The 24,933-nt window shown below is 35.7% G+C and overlaps 1 protein-coding gene across 3 annotated transcripts in view; it reads right to left on the bottom strand.

Annotated features, from left to right (window-relative positions):
• Positions 1–678: 678 nt before the first annotated feature.
• The window catches only part of C9H5orf22 (chromosome 9 C5orf22 homolog), a 37,521-nt gene continuing 13,266 nt past the window's right edge, over positions 679–24,933 (bottom strand). The window contains exons 6-9 of one of the 3 annotated variants that reach the window (XM_077116900.1): positions 22,989–23,110; positions 17,681–17,747; positions 14,490–14,629; positions 679–848 (exon numbers count right to left, since the gene is read on the bottom strand). In XM_077116900.1, the coding sequence (XP_076973015.1) occupies positions 833–848; positions 14,490–14,629; positions 17,681–17,747; positions 22,989–23,110 (345 nt within the window). In that variant the 3' untranslated portion in view covers positions 679–832. Of the gene's footprint in view, positions 849–9,071; positions 11,353–14,489; positions 14,630–17,680; positions 17,748–20,725; positions 21,982–22,988; positions 23,111–24,933 lie in introns of those variants that run through there. The other 2 variants (XM_077116899.1, XM_077116901.1) reach the window with 2 other exon arrangements.

Genomic DNA, 24,933 nt, shown 5'->3' with positions numbered 1-24,933 from the left:
TTTTGGAAGCATTTACTTTGTTCACAGTATTGGCTGGGTGTTGGGAATACAAAGATGAATTTTCCCACAAACATTTTCTACAAGAAAATAACCTTGTGCTATTTTACAAACCTAGCTATAAAACAATGTGAAAAGGAAAAGGACAAAGTACTACAGGAATAGAGAGGAATCCCAATTTTCAGGGTGTCTGAGGACTGGGTATATTAGGAATAGAGTCATAGAAGAGGACATGTTTTGCTTTGACTTGGGGATTTGATAAACCATGGGAAAGGACCTGGTCCTTCCTGACACAGAGAGGCCATGAAGCACAAAGCCCAGGGCAGCTAAAGTGACATGTCCAGAGTACCCACGGACCCTGCACCCCAACCTGTTTGGCTTCTGATCTTCTGTTGCTCTGACCATGCACTGCTCCAAAGTCGTCCACACGTGCTGGAAGAATAGGAACCCTGGGGGTGCTGGGCTACAGCTGGATACAGCTGCGTGGAGAGCGTGGAGGCTCTACAGAGCTAGGAATGCTTTTTAAAATTGGACATTTCCAGCACAAAGAAGAATGCATTGTAAGCATATTTGAATAAATGAATGCTCTATGAATAGTACTAAATTAAAAATTATTGGACAGAAGAATTTTCTTCAAGTTCTACATTATTCAGGTTAATATGAGAAAAGACTACAAACAAATCATACATGCAAATTGGATACATAGTGTCCTTTCATTCACCAAAAATTTATTGGGTACCTGCTATGGGCTGCTGTCCACATTCAAGGCAATGAGGATACAACACCAAACAAAAAAGTTCTTATCCTGTGACATTTTCTAGCTGCTTCCATTTGTTTATAGTTTCATCTTTCTGGATGAGAAAAAAATTCATTATTCTGAAATCAATCTGAAAATTTGTTGACTCATTTACGTGATTGACCAACAATACTGAAAAAACTTATATGCAAATGTGACTAAGTTCCTTAAAATTTTTATTAGAAGAAAATTGTATCACTGCCCTCCATAACATGTTAATGTCGCAACCTGAAAAAAAAATGGGTCCATTGATAAATCTGGAAGTCTATTGCCACCGTGTGGTCAAAATCTTAATTATGTGACTTTATATTGAAATAGAATGATTCTGTATTTGTTTCTATTCACTACTGTAACAAATTACAACATCGATGTCTTAAAATAGTACAAATTTATTACCTTGCTGTTCTGGAGGTTGTAAGTTCAAAATAGGCCTCGTTGAGCTAACTAAAACCAAGGTGTCTGCAGGACTGGAGAATCTGTTTCTTTTCCTTTTCCAACTAGTAGAGACAGCCTACATTCTTTACGTGGTCACCCCTGGCCATCTTCAAAGCCAGCAACGTCTTTCATGTGGCATCACTATGACACGGCCTCCACTCTTTCACTTATAAGGAACCCTGCGGTAACATTGGGCTCACCAACATCATCCAGGGTCATCTCCCCATCTCAAGGCCAGCTGGTTAGCGGCCTTAATTCCATCTGCAATCTTAATTCCCCCTTACTATGTAAGATTACAGATGCATGGGCTTTGGCGATTAGGACTTTGACACCTTTGGGAGAGTCATTATTCTGCCTACCACAGTATCAGTGGCAACTGTGCCATTTTTCATATTTCAATCAAATGATAAAGGCATTAAAGTGTTTCTCTTGCTGTTATTTATAACTTGGAATTGGTGAACAGAAGAACATTTCCTAGATCAACAGTTGTAAAATAAATTGAGAGATTAGAAATCCCCACAGTTAATTTTCATTTAGTTGGAAAAACCCAAACTGAATACAAAAATAATGTTAAATTAATTTTAAATTTGTTTCAAGTTCAGACAGTCTGGTCTAAGCCCAAATATTCCTAAAAATGTACAAAATATACAAGTAGAGGGTATTTTTGTTTGTTTACTGAGCAAATGGTTTCATTCAGACTCATCTGATTACAGTCACAAAAATTCAACATAGAGAACTCTGAAGGAATAAATAGGAGAGAGAAGAGGAAGAGAAGTGGAGGTGGGTTTTTTACCTCTACCTTTCTATCACATTAGCAGAAGAGCCCCACTTTTTACTGGCCATTTCCAGGAAGAACAAGTGTCTGCTCTGAACCCACTAGATTTTAATGGGCTGCTTCTGAAGTGGTGCTCAGAGTGAGGATAAAGCAAACATGGTCCTCTTCTCTTGTGTAGGCAGTGAATGCTGATCTAGCACCGAAGAAAAGTCAACAAGATAAAATGCTTGGGTTTTCAACAGTGCTTCCTTTGCCTTTTCTGGAATGTGATTATATATAGAGAGAGTGCTATGGTAAGGATACTTCAATTTTAGCTATGTAGGATGAGGAAAAAAGCACGATTGAAGACTTATTTTTCTACTACAAAAATGTTACCAACTGATAGTAGTACTGATTAATAGTAACACAAATCTTTTCAGGGTCATTTAAGATTTTTGTCTAATTTGAGGAAAGCTTCATTAAAACATTATAGTACTTCTTACATACAGAAGAACCTACTTATGAAGTGCTTTCACAAACAAGTCATTAAACTGCAGTTTAAGTTTTGACAATGTTTTATAGTTTCACTGTAGAGGTTTCATATAATCTTTTTTTTTGCTTACTTTTCCTCCCATGACATATCAGACCTTCTCATACTATGTTTGAGTCATAGCACTTTCTGGTCATTTTACTCACATAATCTTTTGTTAAATTTGTTCCTAAATGTTTTGTGAATTTTTAGGCCATTTTAAATGGTAGTGGTTTTATTTCTTTTCCAATCTGTATGCCTTTTCTTTCTTTTTCTTATGTTTTTACACTGGTTAGGACCTCCAGTATAATACTGAATAGAAGTGGTGAAAGTGAACATCATGCATTGCTCTCAATCTTAGGAGAAAGTGTTTGTGATGGTCAGGTTCATGTGCCAACTTGGCCAGGCAGTGGTGCCCGGTTGTCCCGTTGGGCAAGTGCTGGCCTGTCTATTGCTGTGAAGATATTTCATCGACTTAAATTATATAGATATATAGATATATAAATAGAGACAAAGAGAGAGAGAAAGAGAGAGAGAGAGAGAGAGAGAGAGAGAGAGAGATAATTATTGAAATGGGTCCTGCAACTCTGGGGATGGGCAAATTCAAAGTCCACAAGGTAAACCACAAGCTGGGAACTCCAATGAGCTATCTGAGATTTTTATGAATCCCCAGGAAAAAGTGGTTGGCTGAAGTACAGACGGATATTCTTCCTTCTGACTGCTGAAATAATCAGTTCTCCTTTAAAGGCCTTTCACTGATTGGATGAGAGTTCTCTCATTGTTGAAGGCAAATTCCTCACTTCATTGTAGATGTAATCAGCCATAGATGCAATCAATTTACTGATGATATAAATCCATCCTCACAGTAACAATCAGGTCAGCCCTTGCTTGCCCAAAGTACTGGACATCAAGTTGATACATGAACTTAACTATCACAGTCATATATATTTTCTTCTTTAATGTTGCAAATAACATTGACTGACTTTCAAATGCTAAAACCACTTTGTATTCTTAGAGTAAACTCCATTTGGTCATGATGTATTATGCTTTTTATGGCTTTTTTTTTTTTTTGCATGGGCAGGCAACTGGAATTGAACCCAGGTCTCTGGCATGGCGGGCTAGAATTCTGCCACTGAGCCACCATCGCACCCCTTGCTTTTTGTTTTAATGCTTTCAACTTGCTAATATTTTGCTAAGGATTTTTGCATGATGAGTGATGTTGGACTTATTTTCTTTTCTTGAAATGTCTTCGTTGAGTTTTTGTCAGGGTTGTTTCTGGCTTCATAAAAGAGCTGGGAAATTTTTCTATTTGTTAAAGAAGTTTGCCTAAGATTAGTTATTATTTTTTTCCTCAATGTGTGATGGAATATTCAAGGGAAACTATCTTGGCCTGCAGTTTTCTTAGTGGGAAGGCTTTTGCAATCAATTCAATAAAAAAAAAAAATAGGGTAATTCAGCTTTTCTATTTCTTTTTGTGTCTTGTGTTTTTGAAAAAACATTTTTGTTTTCATCTCACTTGTCAAATTTATTGGAATTAAGTAGTTCATATTTCTTTTTCATCCTTCAATTGCCTGTATGATCTATAGTGACAACCCTTGTGGTGATTTGAAGCTATATATACCCTAAAAAACATGTTGCAACATGCCCTACAGATCTTGGACTCTTACATCCCCATGGTTGTGTGAGACATTTTTATAAATTTTGTATTTACAGATATCTCCTGATGATTCTGTTACTCCAGAGAATCCTAGCTAATACAGGGGTGGAACTAGTTGATGCTCTTGGAGGGTTTTAGAACTTATCTGGTCTAGGAACCATCTGGAAGTTGTAGGTTTCTGAAAGTAACTGCAATGTGTGAAACTTCTATGGAATCTCAGATACAGCCGTGGATGTTCTTTAGGGTTAACAGGAATGGTTTTGATTAGGGTTTGGCAAACTGTGGTAACTTGAAATATCTAGCTGAAGCTTGTGTAACAGTAGCCTCTGCTATTTGAACTCTCTTTGCCATGGATACCTTATTTTTTTTACATTTCTTTTCTTTCTTTTGGTCAGGAAGGTGTTATAGCATTAACTTTTATTTTATGTATTTTTTTCTGGCTCTCCTTGCATGTTCATATTTCCACATGACTTTTTGAATCACTTTGACCAGTTAAAATCTCTTTGATATGTTTATTGAAGTTGTATTACATGTAGTTTGATATAGGAATCAATGACATCTTTATACTGAATCTCCTTATATAAACACATCATCTATTTCTATAGATGTTCATGTCTTTGTTATATTCTTCAGTAGCACTGTAAGGTTTTCTTTATATGGGTGGTAGTAATATTTTTATTTAGTTTATTCATAGGTATCTTTTTTTTTTTTTGGTGAGTTATGCTATCATAGGCAAGATCTTTCCTTCTATTAAATTATCTAACTAGTTGTTGCTTACTGGCATTCTGTGTTGCCTGTCTTAGCATGACGTCAAATTAAAATAAAACCATCAGTTTGACATCCAACAAAAGCACTAAAAAAAAGCAAAATAAATGTAAAAAAATATTAAATGTCTCTACCACATAGCAGGAAAACACTGTACTCACAGCAGAAGGCATGTTGTTCTGGGTTTATTTAGAATGGTAAAAAAATGCCCTCCTTTTGATTAGAATTCGAGAGAGCAATTGAATTTATAACTCTTCATACTATTTAACAAGCAATGTTGTATTCTGGTTTGATGAGGCCCAGTAGGTATCATATCTCTCCACTGCCTATCTTTAGACACAGGAAATCAAACAGATGAAGATAAAATATTACTAGTAAAACTGATATTACAGAACATGGCTTAATATGTGGCAGCTGATTTCCTAATTCCGCACCTGAGATTTTGCCACTCATTGGCAACACTAGACAACTGTATGCCCCTCCCATGGGGCTCTGCCTTTATGAATTTACCTACAGCATGGAAGGGCTCAGCAGAACATGTATTTCCTAGAAGAAGGCATCATAAAATTCCCTTCTTTCACTCTTCCTCCCCAGAAGGAGTAAGTAAAAGGGCTGAGTAAGGCCAGGACTTCCAAAGAGAAGGAGATAGTCAGAAATGAGGAATAGCTGTTACTCTTTAGTCAGTCAGGAAATCTACAATCTCAGAGCAGTGTACTTTTAGGGATCAAATTTTCATGCACACAGGTTTGGATAATAGAGTCAAATTTTAGATTTTGAATTTCAGGCAACAATTGAAGGTATTTTTAGGTCAGGCTGACACAAGCATTGTGGAATATGGTTTTTCATATGAGAACAGATTATAAAACAGCTATAAAACTGACAAAATTGTCCTTCTTTTGTTCATTTATAACACATATCAAAAAATGGTAAAGATAACCCAAGACTCTGAGAAGGTAATTTATAAGTCCAGGGGATAGCAACTTCCAAATCATTGTCTATTTGAGAGGGTTAGTATCACCAATCCTAGTTTTATCAATAAGACATGGAGAAGAAAAAGTATAAAGAAGAAAAAAGCTGGGAAGGATTTAACTTCCTTGACCCTCAATGACTGAATGAGCAGAAGTTTTAACATTGTGAATAAATGGATGTTTGTGCCACTGAAAGATAAGTTTTAAATTACAAGCAACTTTGCTTAAAGATCTGTTACTTTTTTCCCTTATGTACAAGGACCTGTCATATTTGAATGAAAAACTCCAAGCTTAAAAATCCATTATTCATAGAGATATATTATAGTGGGCACTAACAGTGTTTGATTAAGACATCAGTATTCAGAGGAGAGGCATGAGAAGAACAATTGAGATCTCCAATAGTTACCATAGGATATTCTGAGCAGGGCTGATTTTGGAAACAGCTAATGTTTACTCAATGATTCCTGTGCCTAGAGCATTACAGGATTATTCACCACCACATCCTGATGAGTTAAGTTTCCTAATATCTCCAAGGGGAAAGCTGAGACTCAGGGATGTCTCACAGCTGGAACATGGAAAAGGGAAAGCAGGAGACAGGGAGTTGGCCTCTGGAGCCTATGCTCTTACCCACTATGCTTTACCGCATTTCAGTCATGAAACTTCTTACTTTTCTCAGTGTTGGCATGATTCACATAACTGATGGCTGCACACTAGGCTTCAAAGATTTGCTGAGTTGTTGTTGAAGAACATTTTGAAATTTGAGACATAGCAAAGAAGTTATAGGTGGAGGCCAGCTGACTGTTCAAGGAAGCTGCTGGAATGCAATATACCAGAAACGGAATGGCTTTTAGAAAGGGGAATTTAATGAGTTGATAGTTTATAGTTCTAAGGCCGAGAAAATGTCCCAATTAAAACAAGTCTAAAGAAATGTCCAATCAAAAGCATCTAGGGAAAGATACCTTGGTTCAAGAAGGCCGATGAAGTTCAGGGTTTCTCCCTCAAGTGAGAAGGCACATGGCGAATACAGTCAGGGCTTCTCTCTGAGCTGGAGGGCACATGGCGAACATGGCATCATCTGCTAGCTTTCTCTCCTGGCTTCCTATTTCATGAAGCTCCCTGGGAGGCGTCTTCCTTCTTCATCTCCAAAGGTCGCTGGCTGGTGGACTCTCTGTTTTGTAGTGTTGCTCTCTCTGAATCTCTCTGAATCCCTCATTCTACAAAGTATTTCCTCTTTTATAGGACTTCAGAAACTAATCAAGACCCATCCAAATGGGTGGAACATGTCGTCCCTTAATCCAGTTTAACAACCATTCTTAACTAAATCACATCACCTAGGGAGATGATCTCATTACAGTTTCAAACATACAGTATTGAATAGAGATTATTCTACCTTTATGAAATGGGATTTATATTAAAACACGGCTTTTCTTAGGGGGCATACTTCCTTTCAAACCAGCACAGTTGGCATGATTCACATGAACTGATGGCTGCACACTAGGCTTCAAAGATTTGCTGAGTTGTTGTTGAAGAACATTTTGAAATTTGAGACACGGCAAAGAAGTTATAGGTGGAGGCCAGCTGACTGTTCAAGGAATGTCCTCAAAGGGTGTGAAATTATATAGCTTCAGCCTCGCCTCAGCCTCTATAATGAAGTCCCTGCTAATGAATCAAGATACCAGTAAATAGAATACCTAGTAATTTGCAATGATAAATTATACCCTTCTAATTGGTGACTGAGAATATTCACTGTTCAGAATACTCTCTCATAGGAATCAAGGTTCATGGGATGAACTACTGAGTTATCATAAGTTCCTTCGGTCAACTCAAAACACAAAGACAGGGAAAGGATGAAGCTGATTGATGTCTGGAATCCTAGAAGTGCAGCTACAACTACAAAAGGAGAGGCAGTCCAAGACCAACTAGCTTAGAAACAAACACTACAACAGAAGAGTTACAACTGAAGATGACAAGATAGTAGAGTATGAAAATGAATATAAAACTGATCACTCAGCTCTCAGTATACATTGAGAAGGCAGGAACATATCAAAAGTATTTTTCATATGTTAAAGTTTCATGAAAGTGCTGTCTTTTTAAGATGTGGGATGAATGAGATAATCTTATGTTAAGAAACATATCACTTACTATAAACTATTGGCAGCACAATGGATCTATTTTCAGCAATCTGAGGAGCTGCTGCTAAAACAAAATGAAGGTTAGGAGAGAATATCATACAAAGAATGATGGGTATTGGTTAAGAGCTCCTTGAAAACCTAGATTCCAAAAGACAGATGTCTATAGAGAATATCTGTAGAGAAGTACAAAAAATAAAGTTGGGGGGGCAGGGGCGGCGGAAGGGTAGTTCAGTAGTAGAATTCTCGCCTGCCATGCAGGGGATCAGGGTTTGATTCCCAGCCTATGCACTTCCCAAACAAACAAGTAAACAAACAAGCAAGCAAACAAGCAAAAAACTAAAGAAACAAAATTTCAGCAAATGGTGCTGCAATAAGGGGATACTCACATGGTAAAAGAATGAAATTTGACACCTGCCATACAGTATTCCAAAAAAAAGAAGGAAAGAAAAAAAGAAAAAAAGAAAGATCGGGGTACAAGGACAGTTCAGTGGTAGAATTTTTGCCTGCCATGCGGGAGACATGGGTTTGAGTTCTGTCCCATGCACTGCCCAAAAACAAACAAATAAACAAAAAAAAGAAAAAACAAACACAAATTCAACAAATGGTGCTGCAATAACAAGATACACACATGGAAAAAGAATGTGACCCCTGCCATACAGCATATAAAAATACAATACAATAAAATAAAACACAATAAAATAAAGATGATCAAAGATATCAAAGGTTGAACTTAAGAATGCCCCCCTACCATGATAATGGCAAAGTATATACTTGTTATGTACCAAAGCTAAGGCCTATGTCACATTTACGTCACAATTTTCAAAAGGCTGCTCAAAATCCCACTCATAGTGGGTGCAAGGGTAGTTCAGTGGTAGAATTCTTGCCTGCCATGCAGGAGACCCAGGTTCGATTAGATTAGATTTCTGGCTCATGCATTTCCTCCCCAACTACATCCCCCACCCCACCCCCCAAAATTCAATGAATGGTGCGGCAATAAGGGATAGTCACATGGGAAAAGAATGACACGTGACCCCCACCACACAGCATAGAAAAAAAATCCTACTCACAACAATGTTTGTACATTATCTTAAACACTCAACCATGGCATTGCCTTATTGGTACTTACTGGTATACAAATGAAGGATGTTGATAATCTTAACATCTTTCCATTTGAAATTTTCAGTGACAACTTACTAATAGAAATGCAACAAGGAACCACATTTTATTCATCAAGGAGACAATCACAGTACATGAGAACTAAACAATCTGAGTGTTCCTATAAAGCAAACTGCTGCCTTTACATTTGAGTGAAATAATGAAGAAGCACATCAGAGTTCATGGAAATCATAATAAGTGAACAGTAAACCAGACTGAGAATACACAAAATTAATTTGATTTAAACTAATTTAAAATGTCAAAACACACCTCTTAACTTCTTTTAGCGCAAAAAATAATTTACATTTAAAGGTAACTTCTATTTACAGAATATTTTAAAAATTTAAAAATAAATAGCACTTAGTCTGCAATTCTGGATTTTACAGAGAAAAGAAAACATTTTGGCACATAATGGTCTATGAAGATGGAAAGCTGAATCAGTTTGCTATGCTTTTCATAACAAAAGCAAGCATTCATGCTATAAGCCTTAGGAAATCAACTTGTTGACAGGAAAAAATTGGTGGAAATAGAATCCCTAGGAAAATAGTGACTGGTGCCATCTACTGAATAGCTTAAGTAATGGGTCCTTGGGTATTAAGCCACAAAGTCAGGTAACACAGAATAATTAGCTATGTGAATGTACATGTGTTCATATGTAGACAAAGCCTGAAGATTACATGCAAAAATGAAAATGTGTGTTAAGATGGAAGGAATGGGTGTTTCCGTTTTTTTTTTTTAAATGCCATCCACCTTTCAAAGAAAAGAACAGAAATAAAGTAGTTAAAAATGACTAGAGTTCAAATAGAGTCGAGAGGCTACTCTGGAAGTTGCTCTTACGCAAGCTTCAGTTAGACCTTGCTGCTTATCATAATCTGCCAATCCCCAACCAGGATCATTCCAACCAATCCTAAAGAACACCAAGGGCAATAGAGATTCCACAAGAGCTTCATGCACTAGAGTTAAAAAAAAACTGCTGAACATAAGGGGAACATAAGGAATACTATAAAGGGGAACTCTGGCAAATTGTGAAAATGAAAAATCCCATGATTAACAGCAAATCAATAAGGTTCTCTTATCCACAGGGAGGCTGGTGGAAGACAATTATATTCTTGGATATTTATGGCAGATCAGATTTAGTTTTTTTCTTACTATTTTCATCAAAAGCTGGTTTATTTGAAAAACTATCAACCCAGACTGCCAACAAAGTGGCAATTAGGGACTACAATGATAATCGATGCCTACCATGCCCAATTGGAGACACAAAAACCTTGAAGAGCTTTTTTTGATTAGCAAAGAAAACTTAACTTTTTTTGGTTGGGTTTAGTCAACCAGACCTCCTCAATAGCAACAATGCTGGAGAGCATTCAGCAAGACTTGTGCCACAATCTTAATCACCTTGGAAAGGTAGATTTACTGCAACATTTTCACTGACTGGTAAGCTTTTTTTCTTGGGCAGTGGTCTTTGAGAATGTTACTTTCCCATAAGTCCAGGGTGCCCTGAGTACTAAGAGCATGCCTAAGACATGTCTGGGGTTGTCCTTTCCTTCCTAACACCTCTGACAATCCATAATTTGTTTCTTATGTATCTCCCTCAAGAGAACAGAGGCCTTGTGTATTCTGTTCATTACCATACATCCGATTTATTAACATGTGATAAACTGTAAGTGCCCAATAAATATCAGCTGGTTGAATGAATGAATGAATGAATGAATGAATCTCATACAGTCCAACCAACCTCAGGGGAAAAGAGAGGAAAACAACCCTCACAAAAAAAGAACAGGATAACAATGGAAAAGAAGAAAAAAAAAAGCAAGAGTTTTATCAGTTGGAGGAAGCTTTCATGCCAAAAAAACTTGCTATCATTCAACATTTGATGATATTCATTTGGAGATTCAAAATACCTGAAATATTTTAACTGAAAGTTAAAAACAAAGTGTTCTCTGGAAGACTCATTTTACAAATAATTTAAGGAAAACCCTGTTACTATATACGAAGATGTAATCGGTGCCTAGTGTTTGTGTTGCTTTTGTTTCAGGATGGAGAAGAATCTGATGAATATGCCAAGTGAATGTCCAAACTCCCATAGAGAGAGCGCAGTAAGCTGAGGACTTTTTTTTGAATGGTATCAACTTGCTCAGAAGGACAGTAATCATCCAGACTTGACCTGGAACCAAAAGAGAAAGAAAAAGAAGAGAAATACATATAAACAGGATGAAATCATACTCTGTGTGTGTTGATTTCAATGTAAAATAGAAAGAATGACAGTGTTGAATTTTGAGATAATAACAGCTGAAAGTTGAAATAAGAACAGTTGTCAGGAGCTTTACATGAATTATGTTCTTCAATCTTTCCTGCAACTTTATGTAAAGGTACAATTACCTGCCTTTTAAGGAACATGAAACAGAAGTGTTAAGCAACTTACACAAGGTCACACAGCCAGTAGGTCAGTGCTGGTGTAGGGATTAGTTTTCTAGGCAGCATGAAGGAGAAAAAGTGTGGTGGGGTAGGAATATGTATTTGGGGAGTCTTTCTGGAAATCACCAAGTACAACCTGAGAGACCCTAAGCAGTTACAATGTCACTCTCAATTCCAGCTGGATTTAGATGTGAACTGATTTGATCACATTCTTAACAGTTAGATGAGGAAAGCTATTTAGAGGATGGACTGGGAAGAGTGATATAGAAATCTTTATAGAAGGAAATGGATGGAGACCCGGGTTCAATTGCCGGTGCCTGCCCATCAAAAAAAAAAAATAAATAAAAAAATCTGTTCTGAGAAGGAAATGGAATTACACAATTATCTGTCTTACTCCTTATTGTATTTCAGAGCCAAAGAAATAACCGGTAAGACTTGATAAACTCACTCCATTCCATGGTGACCAGGTTATTTCTGAGGCTTGATGTTAATATTTAACATATAATAAATATTATACAGCAACTTTAAGTGACTTAAAACTGTCTAACATATACATATAAAGAGCTACTTTAAGAAACTGCCATATGTAAAAGCATAATTTATAAGCCTTAACAATTAGGTGGTAATTCAAAAGCTTTCCAAAAGATTTCTGGCTTCTTTAAACTACGATTAGAGTGATTTTTGATGAGAGTTACCCCTAAGAGGATGATTTGGAAATCTGTAGGTACATTTTTGTTTGTCACTATGATTAGGGGAATATTATTTGGCATTTAAGGGACTGGGGCAGAAGGACAAGGCTGTTAGATTGCTTGTAACATGCAAGATAGTTCTATAATCTGAAAAATTGTCCTATATCCAGAATACTTTCCAAGGTCCACTGTGCCCTCAAGTAGGTGAAAATCAGTTCATAATCTTTTGAGCCTAGAATTTATCACTCTTTTACATATAAACAAAGTATTTTAAAACTGTTTTGCTATGAACTAAATTTTCCAGGGATGCAACTACTCTGGGAATTGGGCAAAGACTGGACTTTAAGCTCAGAACTTTTCCAAGAGATTGTTTAATGACTGGAAAACCATGTAACTATGACAGTGCTGTTTGTGATATTTGGCCAATTTAATATTCCATAGCCTGTGCATTTAACAATTATTACATTTAGTGATTCTCTGTACAGATGCAAGTCTAGTGGCATCTTAACATATGTTATTTTATCAATTATTTCCATTTCTCTTTTATGTTCTGGTTAGTGACATTTTATGTGTATGTATATAAACTATATGCATAATAGGTAGGTTATATTAATTTATATATATTATCTATATTATCAATATATATTTACATTAAATGTGTATAGGTAGGTTATATTATCTATGAATGTAACTTCAAAAAGGTTACAAAATACTTGTCATAAATAGAGCCATGGAAGTCCTAAAACATAGAGGGGCCAGCTCCTCCAGAACATCAGCTAGTTCCAACCCCCATAACATGTTATCAACTGCCTCTTCCAATATGAAAAAGTTAGAATGGGCATAGCCCAAATATCCCTAAAGAGTGGGAGAAAGATCAAAGGTGATGGTGGAGTTAACAGAGAAGGTAGGGTTTAACAAATGAGTATGACTGCTGAATAATTACATTGGTATTTCTTTTAGTCTCCAATATCTTAGAGCAACAAGAAGCAGAAACCTAAAACTGTGGAAATGTAACCCATTCCAAACTCTGAAATCTGTTTCTTTTTTGTATATATGTTATTTTACACAAAAAGAAAAAAAAAATTGATTGTGATGATAAAAATAAATATTCCTTCTAGTCTTCAGTGTTCTGGAACAGCTAGAAGGAAGAACCTGAGATGATAGAATGGTAGCCCACGACAAACTCTGGAACAGAAACCTAATGCTTTTTTTCTTTATTTGCTTTGTATATGTTATATTATATAATAAAAAAGTTAAAGAAAAAAAAGAATAGCCATGGGTCTGTTGGAGTTAAGAATCATGACATTACTGATTGTGTAAAGAGAATAATTTTTCTTTCCATATTTAAAATAAAGCTTGATTTACAAAAATTCAATCTTTCTGTTTTATAGAAACAATTCTTAAATTGGATGTACTTAGATAAATATTCTTATTATTGTGCTAAGTATTTAAAGCAGTTATTTAGAACCTCACAGTTTCACACAAAACCAGACCAAAGATTAACACAGGAAAGAAGGTTTTATTAAATTGTTGAAGCTATTCAGCACATCAGCATGTTCAAATGTAAAATATGGCAGCAGTTAAAAATTCATTTGTTAGGACACAGAAATAAGAATCCTTGTGTTCACAAACTACAAGAAAACAATAACTATATTATTTGCTTACCATTGCTAATAAAAAAGAGAAAAATTTACCTGAATTTCCAGCTGAACATGTAAAAAATTAGTAGGTTTACTATATTAGTTTCCTACTATTACTGTAACAATTTACCACAAATGTAGTGGCTTAAAGCCACACAAATTTATTATCTTAGTTTTGGAGGTCAGAAGTCTTAAAATCAAGGTGCTGGTAGGGCTGTGTTCCTTCTGGAACCTCTAGAAGGGAATCTATTTCCTTGTCTTTTCTAGCTTTTAGAAGTCACCCACATTCCTTGGCAAATGGCTCCACACTTCATCTTCAAAGCAACAGCTGGAATTTTCCAGTCTCTCTGACTCTGACCCTCAGGCTTCCATCTTATAAGGACCCTGTGATTACACTGTGGCCGCATGGATAATCCAGGATGATCTCCCTATCTCAGAATCCTTTATTATATCTGAAAAGTCTCTTATGCCATATAAGGTAACATGTCCACTGGTTCTAAAGATTAGGCTATGGATATTTGGGGGAAAGGAAGTATTATACAGTCTATTATACTTACCTTGCTATTGTTACAAGAGTAGGTTTTGGTACATTTTTCAGTAAATGATATGCAGACTGAATAAGATACTCAATTTCTTGTTCTGTACTGATATGGTGAGGAAGTTCTGAATAATCGCAGGTTAAGCCAGCCTGGTGAACCTGAAAAAGATAATTAAAAATGATATTGTAAGATTTTGTTGTCCTTAAAAGATTCTTTAATCATTAATGGCCTTACTCACAAAATTTTTTTTCCTTAAGAGTTTCTGTATCACAGAGGTTATCTATTCTCTAAAGTTTTGGTAGACCTGACCTGTACACCTGTCTGGATCTGATATCTCTTTTTAGGAGTAATGTATTTATGATTAAGGTTCACCCAGTGTCTGTCTTAGGTCAACTGATAATTCATATTTTTCACAGAAATTATCCACTTCACATAGATTCTAAAAAGTTATTGATATAAAACTGCACAAAACATTCCCATCCCATATATATACTTTTTGACATTTTATAAGCTTTTTTATTTGAAACATAAAAAAAGGAAGAACTATGAAACTGGTTAACAGGAGTTCAGTCCCAGCTTAGGCACTAAATTGGGCAAATCTCTTCTCCTTTCTGGGCCTGTCATCTCTTCTGTAAAATGGAGTTGTTGTAGTTTTAGGGCCTCTGTTGGAAGAGCTGCACCTGTGGCCCTGTACTCAGTAAATGCACCCACTTCAAATTTTAAAAGCAAATTATTTTAATTACTTTAAAAATATATGCATATAATATTATCATGGTGGTTTTAAGCTCTCTCTTAAACTTAATCCATTCCTGTGGGTTGAATCTATTGTAAGTAGGACTTTCTGATGCAGCTGTTTCAGTTAAGGTGTGGCCCACCTCTATCAGGATGGTCTTAAACCTATTATTGGAGTCCTTTATAAGTGGAAAGAAATTCAGACAGAGAGGAGAGAAAGTGACAGAGGAAACAGCCAGAAGCTGAACATGAATGGAATCCAGAAGCAAAGGGATTGGCCAGGAGAGGCTGCCTCCCACAGGAGCCCAGGGCTGAGGACTGTCAGCAGCCAATCCAGAGTCACGCTCTGCAGGAAGAAAGCAGTGCCTTGATGATGCCTTGATTCAGACTTTTTTCTAAGTTCAAATCAGTGAGCCATTGAATTCTCATTGCTTAAGTGACTGTGTGACTGTGAAAACCTTGTTCTGATGCTCCTTTTATCTACAGTATGGACATATGAGTAAAAAATATGGAGTAAAAATAAATAAATAATAGGGGGAACAAACATTAAAATAACTTGGGTAGAGGGAAATACTAGTGGTCAATGAGAGGGAGGGGTAAGGGATATGGTATGTATGAGTTTTTTCTTTATGTATTTTTTTCTAGAGTGATGTAAATGCTCTGAGAAATGATCATAGCGATGAATATACAACTATGTGATGAAATTGTGAACCACTGAATGCAAGACAAGTATGGAATGTTCATATATTAAGAATGTTTGAGTTGTATGTTGATTGGTTTTATCAATAAAAATTAAAAAAAAAATTCTCATTGCTTAAGCCAGCCCATTGTATGATATTCGCTTGCGCAAAGGAAATTAAATAGCTACGTTCAAAACTTCCAGAGGATACACAGGGAAAGACTTCCTCCTACCGTATTTAACCTGTGGTAACTGGTTTCTTATGTATTCTTTATACATAACCACACACTACTGATATCTATGTATGTGCTTTAAATTCAATGAATGTCATTTGAGTCTTGGTACTAAACTAAATATGCCTGAAAGCTGGAATTGACTCACAGAGTACCATTTTGGCTTAAAGTTTTAAAAACTGCAACTCAAATATATCATGGTTTTGCTAGAGTTCATAACTACAACTCTATACTTTTCAAGCATAGAAAAGAACAAATTAATAATTTACTATTTTATTGGAGGCTTTGGATACACATCGAAGATTTAACCGACAATGATCAGTCATTATAGCAAAACGATTTTCCATGTTCTTTTCTACTAAAATGGTCAAACCATACAGTGTTCGAACAGTGCAACTGTAGGCATATCACTTTTAATTACATAATTTGCTACTAATCTCTCCTCCCACAAAACACCATACAAAAAACCCCCAATAACCCCAAATCCAGATGCAATGTAATGATTAAAGGACATCTGCCTGAAGACATACTCAATAATATCACGAGCTCATAGCATCTTCAAAGCGTTAAGTCTCTTCAAACGCTATCATTTTATAATTATTTGTAAATAAGGGAACATCTTCGATTACCTCAGTTATAACCAAAATATTATTTTGCTGGTATTTCTGCCTCATAAATTTGGCAATAAATCAATACTTAATTTCAGTACAAATAAGATGTTTTTCCACAACCAAATTGAAAAAAAAAAAGATAAAAAGAGCTTATTAAAGTAAAAGAAGCACCAGATTAAGACGCAGAAAACTTGAAGGTCTCAACTCCTTTATAAAATCTGAGGGAAGTCAATGGGACTCTTTTTAAGTCCCAGCTTTTTCATCTGAAGTACTGGGTCAAATGTGAAAACATATGCTTCAAAGACTCTAAAATGAAATAAATATAAAAGGAATTATAATGACAATGATTAATTTGCAACAGCATTCAGATCACCTTGACAAAGGCAGGGACATAGTCAACATTTTAAAAATGCATTTAGCCACAGCTCCCTCTTTTGTCTTTTTTTTTTTTTTTTTTTTTTGCTTTTTACAATCAGAAAAGTTCACAGAAAGAAAGGAAAAGAGGAAGAAAGAGTATAAACATGTTTCAATAAAGATGCATTAGCTACAGCTCTCTCTTTTGTCTTTATTTTTGTCTTTTTACAATCAGAAAAGTTTTCAGAGAAAGAGGAAAGGAAAAGAAGAATATAAACATGTGTCAATAAAGAATGGATAAGTTTAGAAACTGCATACTTCTTTTCTGTGGTGAGGAGCTCCGACCACAATCAAAAAAAAAAAATACTGTACCTTTGCTTTATACATAAACATAGAAAAAGAATGTTTTTCATGGCAAACTTTTCCATTGTGCTGACTTCAAAAAAGTATGTAATTTTCACTTATCTCTTTTCTCAATAATTTGTTCAGATGCCCAGGAACAAAGATGAAAACAAGACTTTTCATCAAAAAGAAAACTCTTCCACTTAGAAAAATGCCTCTATAAAGAGTCTATTTTACACTTCAATATAAAATATTTACCATTTCATAGTCTGGCACTTCCATTCGTTTTTTCAAACTCTGTACAAGTGGAACTAGTGACTCCATTCTGGAAAACAAAGCCACCTCCCCATTCAATTAAACATCACAACCATCTCAAAATTACAGTAGCAAACAATACATTACACTTCAAATTGATCAGTATGCTTGTTTCTTGTTTCATATGATGCTTAGGAAATGAAAGATAAAACTGTTCAAATATTTTAAAATATTAAGAAATAGGTGCTTCTATTTTGTTTCTTACCTAAAAGATTATAGATTGTGTTTAAAGGTTGAAAATTAGCCTTCAAGAAAACGAGACTTTCTTCTTTAAAAACGGAAGTTCAATTGTGACTTTAAAAATTATTTTGATCAGGAGGAAAACTAAATGGCTTTAGCACATTGTGATGAAGAAATATGCAATCTATTCTTATTATCCACAGTAGTAATGTTCTATAAAAGTTGCCACTGCTCTATGGAAAACACAGGGTTAGGCTCCTGTGAGCCCATGGTCACACATATTTGTAACTGATCAATATAAAACCTTGTTTTATGTGTGTTTCTGTTTAAAGATATCTTATTTAATATATATTGTTGATTTACTAACATTGATCTCATGGCCAATGACACTATAACTCATGCCTGAATGAAGCTTATCAAAATCCCTGTTTTTAGCAATAAACTTGGGGGCCATTTTAAACAGGGAAATCACCAACAAAGAGTACAAAAATGTGAAAAACGGGTACTAAATATACTACGAAAAGGACACTTGTTTACATATTGAGAGCTGAAACAGAAGGCACAGTGTCACCTTGCTTGACCTTGGCTGGGAACATGTACATCAGGTGACTCAATTTTTCAATGCTCTTTACATGTCTGTGAATGACTACAATAGTGCTGTGAGTATTGATTTTGGGGTAATAAATACATTTAAGTGAACAGACAAGTTCACAAATATAGATTCTGTAAATAATGAAAATCAAAAGCAAAAAAAAATTAAGGACATAGTTACTGGTGTATACAATTATAAACAGAAATGTTCTACATAGCAATGGCACGTTTAACTTATCTGATTTAGGTAAAACACTTTGGAAGCTCTGATTAATGTTCAGAATCTTAATGCTTCCTCCCAATAATTACTATCTGCTGGGAGGGAAAAAAAAAAAGAAAAATGTGGTATAAGGGCTTGTTTATGCACTCATCCTGTCGCTTTTTTCTTTTTTCTTAATGATAGTTTCTAGACTTCTTGAATCTTAACCACCCTCTCTTCAATTTCCTTAAGGATAGCTAAGATTCCTTCATGCTGATGGTCTGGCCTGTTAGGGAAATGGTTAATATGAGATCTTCCCTAACGTGCCTCTTCCACTTTTCCTTTGTACTAACTAATCTTCCTCTTTCCTGCCTCCTCCACCCCCCACAATTCCAACCATAGTGTAAACTCACTGTTTTTGCAGTGCCATGGTTTCTGCAAGTCTGCAATGGAACATCCTACGGGTGATGAAGAGCTAATTGGCATGCTCAGCCATCACAGGGGTTTTAGTGGAAAGTGACCCTATCTCTGGACTATAGTCTTAGAATCCAGGATTCTAAGGTTTCCAGGCATATCTATTTTCTATTAAGTTTTAAACTTGGTATGAGACTTTATGAAATCACAAAATAAGAGTTACTTTTCAGTACTTCTGGAAGATTCATGTTGTAAATTTCTAAATCTTTTCTTTCCCATCGTAATTTCAAAAAAGAGGGACTCCATACAGGAACTATTTTAAAAGTTGAAAAAATGATCAGACATTGAGTAGAGATACAAATGAAGCTGATCTGGACAGGACTAAGATATCAGAATTCAGAGTAAAGGATGTCCTTTTTTACTCTGTCCATATTTTAAAATGGGCATATTTTAAAGGTTCAACTTTTATATGAGACTAAAGGGAGAGATATTTGGTACAAAATTCATATTTTAGGTAGTTCATTTCCTAATTTTAACTTGTATGGCTGGTTTAGTTGAACACCATTAGTACATGGAATCTTGAATAGGGTGTGAGATCTTGTTGGTTTGTCCAGGTTAGCATGATGCCCTGATAAATCCCAGAGTGATTTGGGCAGTGAATAAAGAAGTATTTGCAAGGTCTCCTTGGGTGAATGGGGAGAAAGGAGGAGATATTCAACTTCCCCATTTGGAGAGTTTCTGATATTCATGCAAGCAGTGCAGACAGCCAAATCAATATGCTGAGCCCTCAATCTTGGGGTTCACCCCTATGAAACTTATTCCTGCAAAGGATAGGCTAAGCCTACTTAAAATTAGGCCTCAGAGTCACCCCCAGAGAACCTCTTTTGTTGCTCAGTTTGTGGCCTCTCTCTCTTTAAGCCAACTCAGCAGGTGAACTCACTGTCTTCCCTCCTTTGTGAGAATGATTCCCAGGGATGTAAATCTCCCTGGCAACGTGGGACAGAAATCCTGGAATGAGCTGGGACCTGGCATCAAGGGATTGACCAAAAGGGGGGAGGGAGAATTGGGACAAAATAAAGTTTCAGTGGCAGAGAGATTTCAAACAGAGTTGAGAGGTTATCCTTACCCATTATTTAGATATCCCTTTTTAGTTTATGGTGTTTTGAGTGGCTGGAGGGTAGTTCCTGAAACTGCTGAGCTGTGTTGCAGTAGCCTATATTCTTGAAGATGATTGTATAAAGATATAATGTTTACAAGGTGACTGTGTAATTGCGAAAACCTTGTGTTTGATGCTCCTTACATTCAGGGTATGGACAGATGAGTAAAAAATATGAATAAATAAGGGGGGGGGCAAAGGGTAAAATAAATTGGGTAGATGGAAATACTAGTGGTCAACGAAAGGAAGGAGTAAGGGGTATGGTATGCATGAGTTTTTTCTTTTTACTTCTTTTTCTAGAGTGATGCAAATGTTCTAAACAATGATCACGGTGGTGAATATACAACTGTGTGATGATATTAGGAGCCACTGATTGTACCCCATGTATAAAATGTATGTGTATGAAGATTTCTCAATAAAAAACTATTCAAATGCAAAAAAAAAAAAAAGAAGTTATCACTTTTAGAACTAGCTTCCTCTACTGAAGAAAATAAAACATTAATTGATGTTAATCAATCCATCTGTATTTATACCATTATGGATTATTCTTCCATATCATTACTTTCCTAAGTGACAATAAGTACATTTTATGATATTTACATTTCAGGGAACTTTCTGAATATTGTATTTTTAAGTCAAAATTATAATGGATAGTTAGAACACGTAATATATGCACATAGCAGAAAAAAGGTATTTCTCTCATAATCACTTCATCTTTTAGCTATATATTCCTCTCCTCAGAGCCAACTACTATTCAAGTTTCTTCTGAATTCTAGAGATCCAAGGAATTATTTTCAATAATCATAAAATGACATATCTTGGTAACTTTCTATGTTCTGGCCCAAAATACTATTATGATTCTAATTATCCATTCTGATGTTGCCGTCTTAAAACTGACTTCTTATATTTACATCATAGAAAATAATCTCACAGTTTACGGGTGGTCCATTTGAAATCAAACTAGTTTGACTCTTCCTGTGCTCACAGGACAGAAAGTTTATCTGGTGGTTTTATTTTAGTTTTCTGGTCTTTTGAGTTTACGTGATTTAAAGAATTATTTAAAAGAAAGGTAACTACAATATTCATGTCAACATTCTTTCAAGCTTCAAAATCAAATGCATTAACACCTCCTTCTTCAAATCAAAGGATCATTACTTCCAAAGGAAGTAATATGGATGTAATTCCGTACTTCCAAGGAATGTTAATAAAGGGAGAATTGGCCAATTAAATTCTTGAGGAACAATTCAGCTTTCACGTTCTGCTACCTGCCATGGCATACTGAAAATCTTCTACTTATAGACCAACTTATCTACCCGTAATTGGGCTATTCTTAAGAAAGGGGCAGTTTTCACACTGTAATTTGCTTGTCAAGTAATTTTTCTATTTGATAGGTGTTTTAGTTTGCTAATGTCGCTGGAATTCAAGATACCAGAAATGGGTTGGCTTTTATAAAGGGGATTTATTAAGTTACATGTTTACAGTTCTAAGGCCATAAAAATGTCCAAATTAAGGCATCCTGAGAAAGATACCTTGACTCAAAAAAGGCCAATGGCATCTAGAATACCTCCGTCAGCTGAGAAGGCATGTAGCTGGCATCTGCTGGTCCTTTGGCTTCTCATTTCAAACAACTTAAACTGGGGGCATCTTCTTTCTGCATCTCCAAATGTCTCTGTTGGCTCTGAGCTTTTTCCAAAATGGTTACCTCTTAAAGGATTCCAATAAGCAAATTAAGATACACCTATTCAAGGTGGAGATGTGTCTCCATGGAAACCACCTAATTAAAAGGTCCCACCCAAAACTGGGTGAGTTACATTTCCATGGAAACAACTTAATCAAAAGTTCCATGCTACAATATTGAATCAGGATTGAAAGAACACAGCTTTGGGGTATGTAAAAGTTTCAAACCAGCACAACAGGTTAATATATTTTTCCTTACTCTACTTAGAGCGGGGACTCATTGTGGTATACTGAATTGTGTATCCCAGTTTGGACATGTTTGTGGTCTTAGCCAATGTAAATAAGACCTCTTTAAGATGTTGTTTCAGTTAAGGTGTGGCCCTCCTCAATCAGGTTGGGTTCTAATCTGGATTACTGGAGATGTTATAGACAGATTGAAAGCCAGATGAAGAGAGAAGCCAGGAACGGCTCTCTGTGCATTGCCAAGTGACAGAAAAGCCAAGGACCAAGGATTGCTAGTGGCTAGCCCTAGAATGCCACAGTCTTTGAGAAGAAAGCAACACTATGCTGACACACTGATTTTGGACTTTACTTAGTCTCAAGATCGTGAGCGAATAAATTCCTGCTGTTTAACTCAACCTATCATTTGGCATTTGTTTTAGCCAGCCAGGAAACTAAAATACTCATTTTTAAATTCTTTGTAAGACATGGCACAATACCTTATACATACCGGGAACTTTAGCACAATGATTAAAAGCACTCTCCCTAACTATGTGAGTTGGGGCAACTTATTTAACCTCTGTGCCGTGGTTTCCCCATCTATTAAATGGGCATAATAATACCGAAATCATTGGATTGCTGTGAGGAATAATCTTATATTGGGCACACAGTTGCTCCTCAGGTGCTAGCTACTTTTAAAAATATGTGTCAAATTTTACTGAATTTTTAAAGCAATGTATCTAGCAAATTTACAATAAAAAAGTCTCAAACTAAAAGATAGTACAGTAAGGGAAAAAATATTTGGGGATCCTTACCCAGGGTTTGAAGCCCATCTCCATACAGTGTCTTCATCATCACCATCACACAAATCAGCAAAGGCAGCTTCTAAATCTTCCAGTTGATGAATTCGAGTATCAACACAGTCTACCAAATCTTCCTTTAAAAATATATTTAAAAGCCAATTTATGTATATCAACAAATCAAAGCATAAAAACCACATGATCATCTCGATTGATGCAGAAAAGGCCTTTGACAAAATTCAACATCCTTTCCTGTTGAAAACACTTCAAAGGATAGGGGTAGAAAGGAACTTCCTCAACATGATAAAGAGAATATATGAAAAACCACAGCTAACATCATCCTCAATGGGGATGTCCACTATCACCACTGCTATTCAACATTGTGTTGGAAGTTCAAGCAAAAGAAACACAAGGCATACAAGGCATCAAAATTGGAAAGGAAGAAGTAAAACTCTCACTGTTTGCAGATAATGTGATACTATATGTTGAAAATCCCAAAAAATCCACAGCAAAATTACTACAGCTAATAAATGAGTACAGCAAAGTGGCAGGTTACAAGATTAACACTCAAAAATCTCTAGTGTTTCTATACACTAGTAATGAACAATCTGAGGGGGAAATCAAGAAAAAAATTCCATTTACACCTGCAACCAAAAGAAAAAAATATTTAGGAATAAATTTAACTAAAGATACAAAAGACCTATAAAAAGAAAACTACAAGAAATTGTTAAAAGAAAGCACAGAAGTCCTAAATAAATGGAAGGGCATATTGTGTTCACTGATTGGAAGACTAAATATAGTTGATGTCAATTCTACCTAAATTGATTTACCGATTCAATGCGATAACAATTAAAATCCCAAACACTTATTTTTCAGAAACAGAAAAACCAATAACCAAATTTATCTGGAAGGGCAGGGTGCTCCGAATAGGTAAAAATATCCTGAGGATGAAAAATGAAGTCAGAGGTCTCATGCTACCTGACTTTAAGGCATGTTACGAAGCTCCAGTGGTCAAAACAGCATAAAGACAGATATACTCACCAACAGAACTGAATAGAGTGTTCAGATATAGATCCTCTCATCAATGGACATTTTTTTTAAATTTTTTTTTATTAATCAAAAAAAGAAAAGAAATTAACACAACATTTAGAAATCATTCCATTCTACACATGCACTCAGTAATTCTTAGTATCATCACATAGATGTATGATCATCATTTCTTAGTGCATTTGCACTGATTTAGGAAAAGAACTAGCAAAACAGCAGAAAAAGATATAGAATGTTAATACAGAGAAGAGAATTAAAATAATAATACTAATAAAAAAATATATATATATATAAAAGGAAAAAGAAAAAAAACAAAAGCAAAAGATACAAACAAACAAACAAACAAAAAACTATATTTCAGGTGCAGCTTCATTCAGTGTTCCAACATAGTTACATTACACTTAGGTATTATTGTGCTGTCCATTTTTGAGTTTTTGTATCTAGTCCTGTTGCACAGTCTGTATCCCTTCAGCTCCAATTACCCATTATCTTACCCTGTTTCTAACTCCTGCTGGTCTCTGTTACCAATGATACATTCCAAGCTGATTCTTGAATGTCGGTTCACATCATTGGGACCATACAGTATTTGTCCTTTAGTTTTTGGCTAGACTCACTCAGCATAATGTTCTCTAGGTCCATCCATGTTATTACATGCTTCATAAGTTTAGTCTGTCTTAAAGCTGCATAATATTCCATCGTAGGTATACGCCACAGTTTGTTTAGCCACTCGTCTGTTGATGGACATTTTGGCTGTTTCCATCTCTTTGCAATTGTAGATAATGCTGCTATAAACACTGGTGTGCAAATGTCCGTCTGTGTCTTTGCCCTTAAGTCCTTTGAGTAGATACCTAGCAGTGGTATTGCTGGGTCGTAATCCATTCTGCCAGTCTATGTCTTTTGATTGGGAAATTCA

The sequence above is a fragment of the Tamandua tetradactyla genome, chromosome 9 (assembly GCF_023851605.1).
Source record: "Tamandua tetradactyla isolate mTamTet1 chromosome 9, mTamTet1.pri, whole genome shotgun sequence".
Lineage (NCBI taxonomy): Eukaryota > Metazoa > Chordata > Mammalia > Pilosa > Myrmecophagidae > Tamandua > Tamandua tetradactyla.
Note: the sequence above shows the minus strand (reverse complement) of the source record. Positions and strands in the feature narration are given on the sequence as shown.